The 20,197-nt window shown below is 28.6% G+C and overlaps 2 protein-coding genes across 4 annotated transcripts in view; both read right to left on the bottom strand.

Annotated features, from left to right (window-relative positions):
• Positions 1-20,197, bottom strand: part of LOC107162379 (uncharacterized) — a 111,161-nt gene that overhangs the window by 73,934 nt on the left and 17,030 nt on the right. The gene's annotated exons all lie outside the window — the stretch shown is intronic.
• Positions 12,610-19,219, bottom strand: LOC149058905 (uncharacterized). The gene is made up of 3 exons (XM_089220870.1): positions 15,739-19,219; positions 13,998-14,148; positions 12,610-13,437 (listed from the first exon to the last, which is right to left on the bottom strand). The coding sequence occupies exons 1-3, from the start codon at positions 15,908-15,910 to the stop codon at positions 12,744-12,746; spliced, it is 1,017 nt and encodes a 338-aa protein (XP_089076996.1). The 5' UTR covers positions 15,911-19,219; the 3' UTR covers positions 12,610-12,743.

Below are 20,197 nucleotides of genomic sequence, written 5' to 3'. Positions count from 1 at the left end.
GATTTTCAAAAATTCTGACAGACAACAATAGGTATCGTTTTTCAGCCAGGAATTATTTTCTGCGACTAAATAAAGTCAATGAATAAGCTGCACTCCACACACAAAGTAAAAACGATTTGTAATGTAAAATTGGATTTTTCTCTGCATTCGTACACAAACCTCTTTACTATCAAACCGAATTTAAATTCGCTCATTGATTTTATGTAAGATAATACGCATAACCTACAAAAAAATAAAAAGAGTGTTTTAAATAAAACGCAACTCAATTTTGAAATTGAATATGTATACTTCTAGATCAAACTACCTAACTAGTTTTTATTACGTTATTGTTCAATAACCCATTATTAATACCTTCGTGGAATTCAGTTTTGTTAGAAATATTATTAAACTATCAAGGTTCTAAACTAAATTAGCGAAAATTAAAAAGTCTAACAGTAGGTACTGATATTAACATAGAGCAGTATGGGTTTTTATGTTGTGAATAATAAACAACTACATACCGAACTCTTAAGATCAACCGATAACAATTTCAATGCAAAAATAACGCTATTACACTAATATTAGGTATATATTTATTTTATTGCATTGGAAATTTAAATTCCATCATCGACGTTAAAAATTCCTAAGAAAACTATTATTAAGTTTATACGAATTACTTTTATTTTTATGAGCTCGATATTTACATTGAACAGGCTACTAATATGTACTGACATGCAGTAATACTTAATGTTTTATGTTGTGTTTATAATGATTATGTACCATTTTGGTACTCGATTTCATTTACTATTTTTATAGTAAGCTGTAAAACCATACTTATATTATTAACATGTTTAAATTTTGTTTAATAATTAATAACTATGATAAAAGCAAAACAGAAAAGGTCTAGAATAAAATTATGCATACCTATACATATGATAAAACCAGGCAAATGGCATTAAATGGGATCATCGTCAATTAAAATTTACATCTGATTATAATTAAAAACATTTAAAATTTCACTTTTATTTTTTTAAATATATAGTTGAATAGTGAATACATAAAAATATATTACAATTTAGTATTACACTTAATAACATCCAATAGGTATTAAAAGAACTTTTGAGCAATAGAAATAATATTAAGTAATATTTTTTTTTCATTACCTTTATTGAAATTTACATTAAAAATATAATATAATCCAAATTATTAATTATTATTACCTCGACTTTCAAATAACACGAAATGGTTTTGAGATTTTACTATGTAGGTAGTCTGAAATATCTGAAAAGAATGACTATGTTGAGTATAATATGATTTAGTGATTATGGATTAGTAATTTTCAGAAAACTTGAATACGACCACTTCTTTATAATGTACACAATGTAGTATATTAAAATATGTCTAAATGTTGTGTATTTAATGGCCATACACCTGAAGTCTGTAAAACTTTGGATCAATAAGAGAATTAAGAAGTTACCTATATAGTACCTAACTTTAAATATATAGAAATAATAATTGTAAATAAAAAAAAAATTAAAACTCGACACACTATATTACTATTATAACTTTAATAAAGTATAATATCCCGTTATGTTGATTAGAAAAGATTTATATTTATAACAAGAAATTGTGAATATTTCTATTAGATAATTGTAGAACTATCAGATTGAATGAAAATCTAATCAGTAGATAACCTGTAATTATATACTATGTGAATGCAATACGGCTATTAAAAGTTAATTGATAAGAAACAAGAATAAATATAAACGAACATGTATTAACCCTATAGGTAGGTTTACTTTAAGTTTCATTAGTACGCTCACCAAGTGAAAAATTAAAATCAGAGGTAGTGGTGTTGAATGAATAATGCGCATTTATAATTTTGGAAAGCAATGTATATACATTCATACCACTACCACAAATTGTTCTCGAGTTTATTATACGTAATTATGATCTAATCGACATGATACTATTCATTATGTTGTATAAGCCGATTTTATAATTTAATTGTAACTAATATTTATTAACTGTAATTATAATACATTGTTTTTCAGTATAAATACACCTATAAATATTAAATAATGATGTGATGTATTACATATTGCAAGTTTTAGATATTATTTTGATGAAATTAATATTTGATTAAAATAAGTAATTAAGGAAAATCAATTTAAAGATTATTTATTGATTTATTAACTATTATTCACGAACCGTATGTTCTGTACTTAGTTGGCATCTTTGTTAGCACTCAACCCTTATCCACAAACTTAATAAAATGTCTAGCTGTCTAACTTCTATCAAACGAAAACAAATCACGTAAAAGAAGAATCGTATCATTTATTGGACATTTTACTATAAACTACTGAAAATGGTTTTGACATTGACCGGTTATAGGTATTAGACTAAAAATAATAAACATAAATCAAGACTAACCTAAAGTTATGATTTTTTATAATATTTATCGTTTATTTTCAAGTGTTTTAAGTAAATAAGGTAAAATCAAATGGTTACAAACATAATAATAATATTGAAAACGAAATGATTTGAATTAAAATATTTAAGGAGTATACTTTCTTGTTAAAAAACAAAATATTCTAACAACAATATATAATATTATTAGTATTATTACACAAAAATATTTAAAAATGCTCCTATTTTATCACATGCAATATTATATATTTGTAGTATGTTATGTATAAGTACGTGACCAAAATACCAACTACCCTTACACATATTAATATATCATCTAAAAATAATAAATAACAACCAGTTAATATCACTGAACATATACCTACATAAATAAAATTTCAAGTTGAAAAAAATGACAGCATATATAGGTATACTATAGGTACTAGTAATATACTAATATGTTTCATTAAAATGAATAATTAGTATAATATATCGTATTATATAACTCATACTACTAATATACTTGTATATCATATTCATGTTTATGCATGCCTAAATCCCACAGCTCTTTCTCGTACATCAAAACAATCAATGATAATTAATTGTGTATTACGATAGTAGACAAAGATAGAATTAGAAGAATTAAATTCCTAATAAAATTCTCACGCGCGACCATAACAATCATTATTTTATATTCAATGCGTTTTCTAAAATATTCTAAAAGTTTTATTCGTTTCTATAAAAAACCTGTGGGAAATTATTCCTACATAAGTCTTATTGAGAATATTATTATTAAAAAATACATTTAGGTAGATACTACAATTGGTACGAATTCATTATTATTAAATAATCATACATCTATTTTCATTAATCAAAATATGAAAAATGGAATGTTACTTGAATAACATAGCGATGAAAGGTACAATATAAATATTATATTCAATGCATCAACTACTGAAGGATCTATGCGGGAATTTGCAACAATTGAATAATATTTTATTAGCATAAAAGTTTATCAATACGATAATTCTCAAACGCATTTACATTTTTACCAAAAATATGTATATAATAGTATTGAGTATGAATAATTTTAAATTTTAAATTTTAAAACAGTCAAAAAATAAATCGAACGCTGAGTATCCTAATTATAATTGTACAAGAGAAAATCATTGAAAAATAACAAACTACCAATAATTGTTTTGATATATTTTATTTGTAAAACGTGGTATTGAAAATGCAGATTATGATTTAAATCAACACAGTTACTACAGTACCACCAAAGTAAATATCTATAAGTCAAATCTAACCTATCGATTGTTATGTCATTCGTATTTATTTGTAATTCTAATTCCAACATTTCTACACCACCTCAAACTAAGAAAAACCAATTTCTCCGTGGAGGTACTCGTGTAACTAAGTGATATGGGAATACGCATTTTATGCATCTAACTTTTTGACTACGAAACGGCAAAAGAATCACTCTGAAATATTTTTTACAAAGATTGAGGGTGCACCGCGTGGCGTGTGAAAATAAAAAAATCTTATCATTATATAAATTATAAACACAAGTGTTAATTTTTTAATATAATATTTTATAAATCCATTGTTTTTCCATTGAATAGTTATATAATAATGAGGTATTAACTATATTGTAATTATTAGTAGAATTATCATTAAACTTGATAATGTAATTTTATTTGCGGAATTGTCACTGTCAGTGAAATTATTAGTATAATTGTCATTAAATTTGTCAGAAGCATAATAATTAAATATTAATAATAGTTTATGGATACAAATTGCAAGTACTTGATACTGGTTGCAATTATTTAGTACACTTGTTTTGCAAGTATTTGATAGTTTTAACTAATTGCAAGTACTTGAAAATGTAAAAAAAATTCTCAATGACAATAGTCATTCAACATTACCATTAGTATTATTCTTATTGAGTAGAAAGACAGTACATTCATAAAATATTATATTGAAACAATTGTGCATATTAACTAATAAGTAATAGTTATTGATTAAAACATGAATATTTGTTTGAAATATTGTTTATTAATGTTGTATTTTTTAATATTTTGTATAGAAATTTATTCTAGTTCATATTATATAATATGAACACATTTATAATTGTCCAATTATTTTGGAAATTTCGTGCGTCTAATTAAATCAAATCTATAATTTAATGAGAAATGTACGTAATATTAATGAACCTTTATAAATTACAATCTCTATAAATACGCACGGTTATTTGTATTATAATAAAGTATCTTTTGCTGTTCAAAACTATGTTGTAGGTACATTGTGAAGGTTCCCTAAAGTTAATTACAATTTGACAAATTGTACACTCATCACTAGTCATTATATAATAAAATATTATATTGTAAGAAAATATGTATAGGTACATAACTTTTAGTGCAGCTTGCAGCAGGTACAGACAAATGTATATTTTTATTTCGTATCAAGTAAATACCATATGCCCCTTAAATAAAATATTATACAATTTGTTTAAAATTCTATGGCATGCGTATCATTATTATTATCATTATTCATTATATTATTTGCACAATGGCGTAAGTAAAAATGTTATGCTTCTGGTTGCTGTATTTTAATTTTTTGACATCACTAACGTAGTTGCTGCTGTTGGTACAATGTGTATAGTGTATTTTTAATGTCTATTCAATATCCACAGCAGTATTATGATAAACATTATACCTACCAAGTTAAAAAAAAATATGTACCCCATTTTATGGTCAGGTAATAATATGTGTTTTATTTAAACACCGATGGGTATTTATCATTATTTTATTCGTATTTGCAATCTAAAACCTATGTAAATGTGCATTTTCACGAACCCTGTGTACTGAACATAGTATGCTATAACCGGCTTTGGGACGGAGACATGGGGCATTTATACATAGTGGTCGATTGTCATACGTATATTATAGTATTTTTTGATGACGAATTATATAATATTTTTTACTCGTCCCGGTATGGTCTTAATAGTTAATACTTTATAGTTATGGTTTTCATCCCTTTTCCTATAGATGCACATAATGTGAACATGCACGTAATTGTAAACTATAAACAATACGCCTTTAAATATTATACCAGAACATCAGGTGGTGCTTTACTCTGGCCATAATTACACGTTGAAATAAATGTTTAGGTACACTGCAAAGCATTTCGAAAAGAACAGTTTATTTATTTATTTGTTTTGCTGCAACGAACTGTTCGATTTACGTCATCAGTGTAATCCTGCGCTTAGCGTGGCACGAATGACAAAAAAAAAAGAAAAGACCATAATATATGCTATGCGCAATAAGGAGCTTAGATTAGAATTTTCAGAAATTCAAATTAGACAGTGTAATATATACAGAATGATCCACTATCAATCAAGCTCATCCTTTTTTCTGTTTATAATAACAAATTTATTCCAATTCCGATTTTCAGAATACTTAAATATACCTACTCAGAGACCAGTTGACCTTTTTAAACTCTTAAATACTTTTTTTGCTTGACTTAAGGAATGATCTATGATAATACAGACGTCGGTTTTCATACGAGAAACTCTCTTAGTTATTAAAATATTTATATCAAAAATAATAATCCAAATATGGTTTAACAAAAATATAAAACAGATGTAATATTGAATTAAGTATTAATTATAATTGGACTATATTTATAAATTATTAATTTTGATCGATTAATAATAATATTACATGACATAGCCCATCTATTAAGCACATTATCATAGACTAGACCGATTATCCTATTAGTATATACAAAGTTAATAACTCAAAAACTACTCGTTTGAATTTTGATTCTGAATATTCTAAGACTAAAAATATCCAGAACAAAATTATCCTCCAAATAATTCACCAGTAGAAAAATGGGCTTATCACTTTGTATTTTCACAACACTATTTTTTAATTAGATACTTCAACAAATCTAAAGAAATCACAACTTTAACTATAGATATTTAAAAATTCTAAAAAGCAGATTTTAAATAACTACATTGTTGAAGAAAAAATGAATAAGCATAGTAGGCGAATAAGTCTATGTAATTTAAATTATATCTTCAAATGGAAATTCCCTTAGTCGTTTATAATTTATAATATATTTGAACCACATGACATACATATAATAGCCAGCATCTGCAGTTATCTATACCATGAACCCATCATCGGACGCGGTTGGGATAAAACGTAGTAAACGCGTCTGCGTGAAACTAGGATTAAAAGTTTTGACACAAAACAAGGGTCGGACAAGGTTGGTTTTATGAAAATTTCTTGGTGACTCGAACAATATAAAGGGTGTACACCGAGATATCGCGTTGTGTATGCCTATTATTATAGAAATGAATCTGAAAAATTAATACCTTTTGAGATCGCGATACATTTTAAAATAAACCGAATATACAATGACCACATATATGTGGTTAGGATTTTTTCGTAGATTATTTACAAGGTTTAAAATGCTTTTGTGACTTATAATGACTAATGTATATACGCAAATACAGTTAAATACTGAAAACGTTTTTTTTAAATTTGATTTCAAATTTAATAATGGATGATTCATATAAATACGCACTATACATCATCATTCATCACCATCATCAACATCAACATCTGTACCGGGGTCCAGGAGATTCGACCGACGGTAATATTATATCACGAAATTTATCGCGCGGGAAAATAGGTAATATCTATGGTATTTGTCTTCGATCAAATTTAATTAACTGGATTGGATATATTTTACAATATTCTTATGAAACTCTAAATTGAAAAATTCATGTACCCTCTAAAAATATAAGAGATACATTACTTGGTTAGTATAATAAGGAACAAAAATAACCTAAAAACTCATACTTATTATTTAATATATTGACCTATAGTCTATAACATAAATACATAATATAGTTTTTGTTAAAAGAATTATTCTCTCTCTCCATTTTTTATTTATGTTTTGACTCATTTTTCTGTAGGGTTGGGTAACACGGGGCAGAGACATAAATTTATAAAAAAAAAAATAAGTAGGTTTCTTACCTTTCTATTATTATTATTATTATTCTAACCTTATCTTTTACCTATTCGGTTTTTTTCATTTTTTTCTGTATAAAATAAATTATACAATATATTGTACTGTCAGGTAAAAATGTCATAAATGTAAAAATTCCCGATTCCATATAAGTAACTAGAGGTTAAAAGTTAAAATAGGGGGAAGATAACTTTAACGAAAACTGACTCTCACATGAAACATTTTTGTAAGAACTTAAATCTAATCATTCATTGGAAAAGCAATACAGTTTTATACAAAATATAATAACGAACTGTGTTAAAAACATAAAATGTTTTCCTCGGCTGCAAATATTACAGCGCTTTAAGCACTACACAAAGCAAACAACAAATTCCTTATAATGATAAAAATATTTGTTAACATATAAAGCATTCAATATCATATGGCGTATAGATAAGCCTATTTACGGTAACTTTTGGTAAAAATGTTAATAAAAGTTTATATACAGTATAAACAAATAATGGCTGCAGTACTTAGATTTTCCTGCAGACTGCCCAATATTCCCAACCACTCTTTCCTAGATGTACTGTGCAAAACAGAAGTGTATCAGAAAATATGCAATATAATTTTTAATGATATACTATACTACACTATAATTCTGATAAAATGTATTTAAAATTGCTTGTTAAATAATAAACTGTACGTCTTACGTGTCTAATCAAATTATCAAATGAACAATGAAAATCAATTTAAATCGGTAACGATTATTCGTATATTTGTGCTTAAATTAGTTAGGTAGTAGTTATCAGTATAAAATGTACCTAATTATGATGATGTCGGTGAACGTATCGTAAATTAATTTAAAATTAACTTTGGTCACGGGAAATAGGTTGAAATTTGTACAAAATTTACAAAATGTTGTATAGATAATTTTGACATATTATACATTTTTATCGATCACTCGCTAAGGCGGTGTACGTGACGTGGCCATAGGCGCACATAGGGTGTGAATTTAGGGGGTGCTGAAATAATTTATAGTACACAGACCCGTGGGGAGCGAAGCCCCCCACTACACCACCCTAATACTATAATAATTGCATTGCAATAATTATAAATTTTATTAAAAATAAAAATAAATATTTTGTAATTATATTAAAAGTTATAATAACATGTAATCATTAATTATTAATGTTAGACAAAATTTAATTTTCTGTTTGATATTGCAAATGTTTGCATTATAATTTCCCCCTCTATTTTATTGGTAAGATCTCTCTCAATGCTAAGCGTAGATAGCTTGGTAAATCTTTCTATCTTTCTTGGCCCATATTGGTGCGTAACCAGTTTTTCAATCTACGCATAGCTGAGAAGGAGCGTTCACACGTTAACGAAGAAATTGGAATTGTTATTCCCAATAGCTTATAGACATTTGGAAACGAACTTTTATAACATTGATTTTTCATGCCTTCATATATAAAGCTGGCTGGTAGACTATTCATTAAAACCATCATTTCTGCTGATAAACTAACTGTTGATATTTTCAAAATATCCTGATATACATAAACAGATTTATATAATAATATTTCAAAAGATATGACTATGTAATAAATATTTTAAATAGTTTATGCGGTGCTAATTTTAAATCTGGGAGTGCTAAGCACCCCCAAGCACCCCCCTATGTGCGCCTATGGACGTGGCCCCGTGTATACACTTTTAGATAATATATAATTCTCCGTGACAGTTTTTTGATCATATTTGTATTTGTACCTGGCACCATATTCATACATTGTTAAGGTGTGATACACGCGAATATAATTCAAATTTCAAAGAAAACAATCAAAACAGCAGGTGACCAACGCACATTTCCGAACCGGAAACATATTATTTCTTATAGTGACACTGTCGCGTAAACTCCAAGCAAGCTATTTCCGGCAACGTATTTGCAGCAATTTATAAAAGCAATTTTTCCTGTTCCACACCCCCTCGTGTCCTGCATAACCGTTCCCCACAAATCACAACCACCGAACAAACCACGGTACCGGTATACGTGCTCTCGCTGTCATTTTGTGAAATGCAAATTTGCGACGTCATCAAAATATTGCCATCCATGAAGGCATGAAGCATTATTTATGGTTTTAAACCCCACGAAGTTGTTGCAAAAAAAGACAAAATATATTACACGCGGGTATCAACTGTTACACCTTACACGTGATTTAAGTGATCGGTTGATGTAAATCGATTTATTCTCTACGGTGTGAAAAACTGATCCGTATAGTAAAATTACAGAGGTATTATATAAGTACCAGCTAAGTATCTATGACTATAATGTTTAAACTGTAAATACATCAATGCGAGATAAGTTCAGATCAAACGCGGTCAACGGAAATAATTAAACAATTTCCGAACTGAAGAATTTTATCTTTTTAATAATATTCTTTATCTATTTAAGTTTCTTACAGACTTTATACTTTCTTGAACATTGTTCAACTCTTTATTAATATCGTGGTAAATTAAAAAAATTTACAATAATAAGTTTTTAAAAACTTCAAACAATTGAATCATAAATCGAAAAAAAAATAATATATTTTATTGATTAAATTACAATAATATAATACGTTGTATAAACGAAACAACTTAACAGTAAACATATATCATATAACATACGAGTACAAAGCACACGGGTAGGTTACCTTCGTAATGATTTTAGCCTGTATCAATAGTAAGTACTCAATGAATGCCTATAGTCGTTGACATTAAATAAATCTGAAACCCGATTTAGAAGAAATTATAGTAGAGAAGAAATTTCAAACTTACATCAGATCTTATTTTGAATAAATATTTTCAACATATTGACATATTGGTGGAATTTCAATGTAACTTGGGAGATTTTTGATTGATAATCAATGTCATATTATACATTTTTAATCATGTTATAAAAGATATTTCATCAACGATTTAGATAAAATAGTAGGTAGCATACAGGAAGATTTATTTATTATTATTTATTGATTGAATATAGGCGATATCACATTGAAAATATTTTATAAAATTATATTTTACTTTTTTCTAAATCCGAGCATACAAAGACCACAAAATCGTAAATTTGGCATATGGCAGTTTTTTTTTTTATTTCAATGGCGATATATCGACAGAATCTCAAATAATATAATATCGTATCGGTTTTATTATATAGTGTATAAATTATTCAAAGCAACTGCAATTCAAAATAAAATCGAATTTGTTACAACTTATTTAAACTTTGTAAATAGGTAGTCAATAGGTATTCTGTACATATTTTAAATGCAAATGGACTTAACGCAACTGCAGTAGTAATAGTAATAGTATAATTTGTTGCGTAGGTATAGGAGGTATAGCAGTTACGTGATGAAGGGAAATTGTTAGAAGTTTCAAATAATAATTTACGACTATCGCGGCGTTATTATTTAAATGCCTTATCTCGCGCTTCGAACTGTTAAGTTTAATTTACGAAAAGTCTGTTACCAGCTGTTTATGATGTTGTTTTTGTAGACGCGTTGTCAGTTTATCACTATTGCAATAATATATGTATAACCTTTACGAAACTTATTCAGAAAATGTTTAAGTAATCTAAATATTTGCAGTAGGAATCATTCACAAAACAATATTAAATATTATATCATGCTATACGAACATTGTAAGTTAAAACGTAAAGAATATAATACGTATAAACCATTCATAATTAATTTGTTCTTATTTGATCAAATATTTATATATAAATGAAACCTAATCGCTGGAAAATCTAATATATATTTTTCATAACAATACAACTAATAATATACACAAGCATATTATTGTAATTAATTACCTACCATTTTTACGATTATATTGTCTACATTCTACAAGACTGTAAACGAGAGAGATGTAGAAGTTAACAATTAAAATATTAAATTGACATTTGTCGTAGAGAGACAACGTTGAGCGACAAAAAATAGTTTTTTTTCACCAGAATTTAATTATTAAATTAAAATAAAATAATAGTTTAATATATAGTTGTTTATCAGTCTCCCAAAACGCATACTCATTTTTAATTTATTATACGCTTTGTGAAAAATAATTATTTTTATGTATACGGCTTTAGTTTAGAATAGATACATAATATATTTATTAGACATAACAATATACATAGCGTATTAAACCATTTTACTTAACGACAAACAATTATTACATAAAGTAATTTTCTTTTGAATTGTAAAATATTTCATATCTATCTAGATATTTTTATATGTGCAAACATTTAGGGCCCCGCCACACTACTCCGGTTTCACCGGACCGGTGAAAACGTTCATTATAAACCGGACGGGACATTGTCGCCACACTATTGCGGTTTTACCGCATAAATGGTTACCCTTTCCACCTAAATTTTGACCTATACACCTGTTAACAATAATTTAGTAATGCAGTTGTAGTATTGGAAATGATCATTTGTTTGCACTTGGATTTTGAGTAGACATACGTTATTTAGTTATTATTTAAATAATTTTTCGTATATAATATTAAACTTATTAAAAATAAAAATGAATAAAAAAATAAAAGCTGTTTGTATTGCGGAAGCACTTGGACTGCTAGATGAGCCCGTGCGACGTAAATTTTGGGTTCATCCATTAAATGTTAATCGTGAAAAATCGCAAAGATTTTCATTATTTTTTGAAAATTTAAGAAAATATCCAGATAAATTTTTTGAATATTATCGGATGTCCATAACATCGTTTGATGGACTTTTGGAATATATACGTGAATATATTACTAAAAGAAATACGTCTTTTCGAAATGCAATTTCAGCCGAAGAGCGTCTGACAGTGACACTGAGGTAAGTAATATTTTAATATTTTTTTCTTTATAATTATAACATAATACATATAGGTAAGTACTACATATATTTTCTAAACTTAAGTAGATAAATTAAAATATAAAATCAATACTTGTTCAGCACTATACATCAATATCAAGCTAGTCTTGTAATAGTTGTATAAATTACTTTATTAAAAGTAAGTGGCCGACACAGATTAGGTACATATAATTTAAAAAATCTATTTAAATATTTTAGATTAAAACATTCATTTTTATTTAAATATGCATAGAATCATAACAGTTTAAATTATAATAATGTAAAATCCATTAAAAGTTATAAAAAATAAAAATAGTTAATACTTTTTTTAAGTAGGCACCTACTTGATACAGCAATAAGTGTAAATTAATTTTCGACTTAAAATAATTAATTTTTTCTTTAAACATTACCTTCCCGGTATTTAAAAAAAATAATATAATTAATAACTTATTAATATTTAATTAAATAATAATTATTAGTCATTAATATTTTTATAAGGATGTGTATCTGTAAGGGGGCCAGGAACAAAATAAGGATTAAATATAGGTGGTATTGTTGAAGATGTTGGTGTAGTTAAAGTAGAAGGTTGTTGATAAATATCTGATGGCTGATATGTTAATGAAGTGGACACTGTTGATGGCGTTCCTATGTTATGATGCAGAGAAGAGTTGAGACTATTGGGATAATTTGTTTGAAAATTATATGGAATTTCGGATTGTAAAGGATTTATACTACAGATACTATGATTTGAGGGTTGTGGTACAGGATTGTTTAAGTTGGATGTGTGAACAGGATTTTGGAAATGTTGCGGTTGTTGTACTGTTTTGGAAAGAGATTTGAAAAAATTAATTACATGAGATTGAAAATCCAGTTTTTGATCTTCAGTTAATTTTTTTACGTGGTTTAAAAAACTCATTAAAAGCGCTATATCAGGATCTACTTCTTCGGACTTTTCTAACATATTCAACAATTTTGATTGGAAAGGAGTCTCAGCTGGTTTTCTTTTTTTACTTTGAAAGCTTGTTTGAGACGGACCAGGTAAATTTGAAATATTCATATTTGTGTCATTTTCAGTGTCTCTTATAACCGACTCATCGGAAGTGTTATGAAAAATATCATCAACTTCATTTAAAACATCAGCTGCATTTTCCACCATATTACTTGTCGTCCTAATAATAATACTTTATTAATATAATACAAATACAAACTATCATAAATTATAATATCATTCATTTTGTACAAATTTAAAAAATAAAATATATGAGAAATATATGTAAATTTAAAATGACTAATTTGTAAATCTGATTAAGAACAATTTTGATAGTAAAAACAAAATTATTTACTAACCATATAATTTCACAATTTTTGTTATACGTTTAAATAGGATCTTTTTTTTTGCCCTGTATTACATTATCAAGTGTCGGAAATGATAAAATAAACATTCATTGTAAAATTAAAGTATCTATTTTATTTAGCAAACGCTAAAAATAAATTTAATTTGACTTTCTGGTAGAAATTTTTTTTTTGTTTACGAGAAATCTTGTATTCAATTTTAAAATCTTAGATTTAAAAAGATTTAAAAGAACAATTTTTATAAATTTATGAATTAACACATTTTGTGATTTATACGTATTTTGTCAAAATTAAAACTGAGACGCTCATAGAAATGTATTGTGGATTTACGCTTAAATTTATTTTTTAATTTGCAAAAAACTTAAGTATAACTTACTTTCTTTTTTTCACGGTTTGTTGCAAAAAATTTAATGCATCAGCGTAAACATATTTTTTTTTTGAAGTTCCTTCGTCACCACTTTTCCCTTGATTGATAAACTTTGAATAATTATCACGAATATGGCGCCAGGTATTTTTCATCTCTTTTACTTTTTAGTTTTTAAAACAAAATAAAAAATGCATCAAAATAATGAAATAGTTATAATTTTAGGTAATAATAGTAGGTATATAATAATAAACTATTAGATTATTAGCAATAATTAGTTCAGTGGATGGTGATTTATAATGAAATAAAACAGCCTTAACCTAAAATAATAATTACATTTATTTTTAATTTAAGGTTTTTATCTACTGGCACAAGTTTTGGTGCATTGAAATTTGATTTTTACATTGCTCGGAGTACTATTGGGGAAATCGTAAAAGAAACGTGTACGATTTTATGGATGGTTTTACAACCAAAAGAAATGCCAGAGCCTTCAACAGAAAGATGGGTTGAAATTGCAAATACTTTTTATGGTAAGACTAATTTTCCGAACTGCTTAGGAGCAATAGATGGTAAGCATATTCGATGTAAAGCTCCAAACAATTCAGGTTCATTATACTTCAACTACAAAAAGTATTTTTCGATTGTGCTGATGGCGATTGCTGATGCCAACTTATGTTTTATTGCAATTGATGTTGGTGCCTATGGAAAAGAGGGTGATTCAAATGTGTTTAAAGATAGTATTTTTGGGAAAAAACTTTATTCAAATCAACTTAATCTACCAGAATCAGCAAATTTACCGAACACAAATGAACATCCTCAGCCTTTTGTATTTATTGGAGACGAGGCATTCGCCTTACATTCGAACTTATTAAGACCATACCCAGGACGTGGTCTTAATGATACTAAACTTATATTCAATTATAGGCTATCAAGGGCAAGAAGGACGGTAGAATGTACCTTTGGTGTTCTGGCTAATAAGTGGCGTGTCTTACATACACCAATACAAGTTGAGCCTGATTTAGTGGACGAAATAATTAAATCGTGTTGTGTATTACACAACTTTGTTCGAAGAAGGGATGGCTTCAACAATGAAGATACAGAGACCAATATGTTGGATGATATAAAAGTTCGTGGTACGGGTGCTCGTACTCAAGGTACAGAAGTTAGAGACTACTTCGCAAAATATTTCATGGGACCTGGATCAGTGCCATTTCAATTTCAAAAAATTTAATTTTTATAATATTTTTTATTTACTTTATTTAATTTTTTCTACTTAAAAAAATAGTATTGTTTATATAATACTACCTTTTCAGTATTTAATAATAAATACATTAATTTAATAAATGTATATACAATGTATAATATATTATATTATACATGATATACAATGACAGCATACGTCATATCGTTTACATATATTTATTTTGTTTTATATAAGTTATAAATGATACATAGAATTATAAAATATCTTTTAACTGTAAAGGTTTATAAATTTATATTTAAATTTTAAGTATTTAAGTATTTAAAATCGATAAAACATAAAATCAATAAAATAAAATTGTTTGTAACATTTTTTTTAAACCTTATTTTTAATAACAATTTTTTATAATCAATATTATTTATCTCAATTTACGATTTAAACATTTTAAACTATTAAAAGCTATTTTTATAAGTACATTTTTGGGTCGTCAAAATCTCATCTTTGTATCTTTGTTATAAATATTAAAATATGTACATTGTGTTGTTTCCTTACCTCGTTCATCTTTTCCATTTTTTTCAAGCTCATGCCAATCTAAATACATTGAGCTTCCGATGTCCATCCAACTTTTTAATTTAAGGTGTTTGTCTGAGTACTCTTTGGAGCCCATTTCCCATATCGAATTATTATTTTGAATACATTGAATAAATTTATCAATGTCAAACATGATGATAATTGATAAATTTTTAATTTATTCAATAAAAAAATAATTAAAAAATCACAAATTTGAAAATTCGAAAACTGCAGTCCGGTTAAAACGCATCAGTGTGACAGGTATGATATAAAATAATGTGTTTTGATTATTTCATCCGTTTATCCCTTTCCGTTTTCAACGCATCATGTACCGTTTCAATCCGGTCGACGCATGACAGGACATGAACTTACAGGATAGTGTGGCGGGTTAAATTTAAATCAATGTGTTTTGATAAACCGGATGACCGGTGCGTTTTCACCGGTCCGGTGAAACCGGAGTAGTGTGGCGGGGCCCTTATTGCTAGAAAATTAGTAAACAACTCTTTAGTCGAAAACTTCACAGACCTCATTATAGAGGCCGCTACTATGACAATTGGAAAAAATAAAAACAGTACCAAAAGAAAACTAGTACCCTGGTGGAATCATGTATGTAATGAAGCGATAAAGCTCTACAAACAATGTCTCAACAAATTAAAAAATCCAATCCTTACTCCAGATACATCACCAAAAAAAGCAAAAAAGAATCATGTCAAAAATATACTAATTCTATAAATATCAACACCTCCTCGACTGAAATATGGAATAAAATCAAATCAATAAAAGGCATTCCATACAATCGCCTTCTCCCGATTCTCCAGCACAACAATACTTCTCTCTCAACACCATCGAACATATCCGAAGCCTTTGCGGAAGTCTTCCAAAAAAATAGCAGTGACTCAAACTACGACCCTGTCTTTACCACATTCAAATACAATTACGAAAAAAATATCATCAATGAACCAGAGTATGAACCCCATCCCCATATAAATCTCTTAAATGTTCCCTTTAGCACCTCCGAAATGTTGGACGTCATGTCAAATTGCAATAGCAAAAGTCCTGGACCAGATGATATCCCATACGGTTTCATCAAAAACCTCCTTAGCAATAGTCTGAACCAACTCCTTCAAATATACAACCTCATTTGGAAAAAGGTATTTACCCAGATTCATGTCGCAAGGCCATAATCATTCCAATCCCCAAACCAGATAAAAACAGATTTAATACATCCAATTATAGACCCATATCTCTCATATGCACACTAAGCAAACTTTTGGAAACAATGGTAAACAAACGATAAGTATGGCACCTCGAAGTAACTAAACTCCTACCAAACAACAAATGTGGTTTTCGACGCAACCACTCAACCTTAGATCACCTAGTAACCTTACACATGGACATCTGTAACGCAATAAATACCAAACAACACCTTATTCTCATTGCACTTGACCTTGAAAAAGCCTACGATATGATGTGGCGCAACAGAGTACTTCAAATTATATAAAAATGGGACATAACTGGAAAGATCTTCACGTTTCTCAACAATTTTCTCACGAATCGCTTAATACAAGTTAAAGCTCATAACCACCTCTCTAACGTATATCCCACTGTAAACAGACTTCCACAAGGATCGGTCCTCAGTGTAACCTTGTTCCTCATCGCAATACATGACATTTTCCACAAAATTCAAAAACCCACTAAACATATAATATTCGCTGACGACTGTTATATATATTGCAGTGGAAATAACATCAGTACCACCCTGGAAATCCTCAATAACGCACTTCACTCCTTACAAGAATGGGCTAATAATTCTGGATTCATTTTTTCCTCCTACAAAAGTCAATGCATAAAATATAATCACAATTCAGACACCATTCAGAAACTTTACCTTAATGACATTCAAATTCCTTTTCACAACTCAATCCGAATACTTGGAATTATATTTGATCGCAAACTTAACTGGAATTCATATCTAAAACACCTTAAAATCGTATGTAAGGCTAAATTGAACATTATAAAAACCCTCGCCCACCATATATGGGGAGCAGACAAAACGTCCTTGCTCAACATATATAAATCACTAATTCTATCAAAAATTAACTACAGATCCCTAGATTACAATACAGCCAAATCTAGACACCTCAAAACGTTAGATCCTATACACAATGAGGGAATACGCCTTTCCATAGGCGTCTTCAGAACAAGCCCCACAGAAAGCATTTTATGCTATGCGGGAGAAATGCCTCTCCAATTCATAAGAAACAAAAACACGCTATTATTCTGCATAAAAAGGAAAACTACTCCTGATCATATAGGCCATACAGCTCTTTTCAAAAATAAAAACCCAATTATCAATCGCAACGTCACAAAAAAACTCACTACAATACAGGACATATACTCCAGTTTATGCATCAAAATGAATATTCATACCTCGGTCGAAGATAAAATCACCTTTCAAAAAACTCCTCCATGGCTATGGAGCCTAAAGTTCCCAACAGAATTACTCTCTCTCAACAAACAAGAAACTAACCACAAAATAATAATATCCCATTTTTACAATATTATCCAAAACAGATTCCCTAACCACTCTAAAATCTACACTGATGCTTCAAAATTTGATCATGGAGTAGGTTTCTCAATCGTGCACAACCAAACAATCATACAACACAAGCTCCCAGCAATTACAAACATATTTACCGCTGAAAACTTTGCAATTCTAGCAGTAATCAAATTAGCAAACTCGCTTCCAACAAATAACATTTTGATTATAAGTGATTCTCTAAGCGTTCTAACAGCTCTAAAAAACCCGTGGCCAAAAAATGAAATCACCCAAACAACTCAATCGGAACTAATTAACACTCAAAAAAATATTGACTTCATGTGGGTACCTTCCCATGTAGGCATAAAAGGAAACGAAATGGCCGACGAAGCAGCCTCCTTGGCTAGTCAAAATGAACACGACAACACCATTGATAAAATATCTTCCAACGACATATTCACATCAATTAGACATAAAACCCTCAAGTCATGTCAACATCTCTTGGACACCATCCTCCCAACCAACAAACTATAGTACATTAAAAGTTCAACCAAACAATGGTATACTCCCCCGAATCGGCCACACCTTTCTTACACACTCATCCTTTCTTATCAATAAAGATCAACCTCCTATATGCCAAACTCGTATCACCATAAGGCATATTTTTGAAGAATGCCCAATACACGAGCCAACTCGCACACTCCTCAACCTCCCACCCAACATCAAAGAAGCCCTCAACGTAGAATCTACTCCAAAAATCATCCAATTCATCACCAAAGACAACCTTATCAATAAAATATAGTTTAAGCTCATATTCAATAGTAAACTTACCTAAATAACCTATGATTAATCAAATATTGTAATCTTTTTTCCCCTATTTTTCTCAAAAAAAAAAAAAAAATGTCGGCTAATAACCATAGCAGTTGAAACATGTAAACCTTTAAATGAAAAAAAATTAGTAAAATAAAACTATCACGCTCGTGAAAACTATCAATTCGAGTACTTAACACTATATTTTGTGACGGAAAACTGAATAGATTTAATTGAAATCAAAGCTTTTTAAATTTTTAATCATAATTAATTTATGTTTAATTGATTTTAAAATTATTATAAACGTTTAGAAATGTCCGTTTAAAGAATTAGAACTCCTCACATAAATGATACAAGTAAATTTTATAATTTTTAGTAGTTTTTAAAAACACTTCAAAAGACTGTTAAAATAACAGTGAATTTCTCTGCAGGTAGGTCGGATCAATATATTAACGCATCGGAGTGTAAAAATGCGACCAGTAGGTACCTACTTTTATTTCAAAAATATGAGCGCTGCCCACTAACTCTTAAATTAAAAAATTAACGTTAACAAGGATTGAATTTGAACTTATTTTTCCAAACTACCTTCTTAATGTTATACCGACTAACACTCCAACAAAAGAAATAAAAAAAAAAATCACATAACACAAGTATATTATTATATTACACGGCGCAGTTGTGGTCTTGTGGAATCCATTTCCAATAATATATCATCAACAATAAAAATGCATATCGTCTCCTGATAATAGGTTTTTTAACGCAGTATAAACACCGCGGCCGATTGCTGTTCAAACCATTGATCACCTTAGCTCCGCAGACGTGTCGAAAGCATAGAATATCGATCGTTGTTGGTCGGGTGCACGCACGTATACGCAAGGAAAATAAAATAATATAAAGACCAGCCGACAGACGCTTTCCCGATATAGTCATTACTCGTCATCGATCAAGGGAAAATAAAAAAACGCGGAACACACAAACACGGATTGCGCGCACACAATAATATTAATATAATAATATTGACAGATACTGCAGCAGTGAGTTATTAGATGGATTTTTTTTGACCGAGTAAATCATCAACGGAATACCTGTTTG

Source organism: Diuraphis noxia, unplaced genomic scaffold (genome assembly GCF_037042655.1).
Source record: "Diuraphis noxia isolate RWA-SAM2 unplaced genomic scaffold, SU_Dnox_SAM2 contig0002, whole genome shotgun sequence".
Classification (NCBI taxonomy): Eukaryota; Metazoa; Arthropoda; class Insecta; order Hemiptera; family Aphididae; genus Diuraphis; species Diuraphis noxia.
This window is presented reverse-complemented; position numbering and strand designations above follow the sequence as displayed.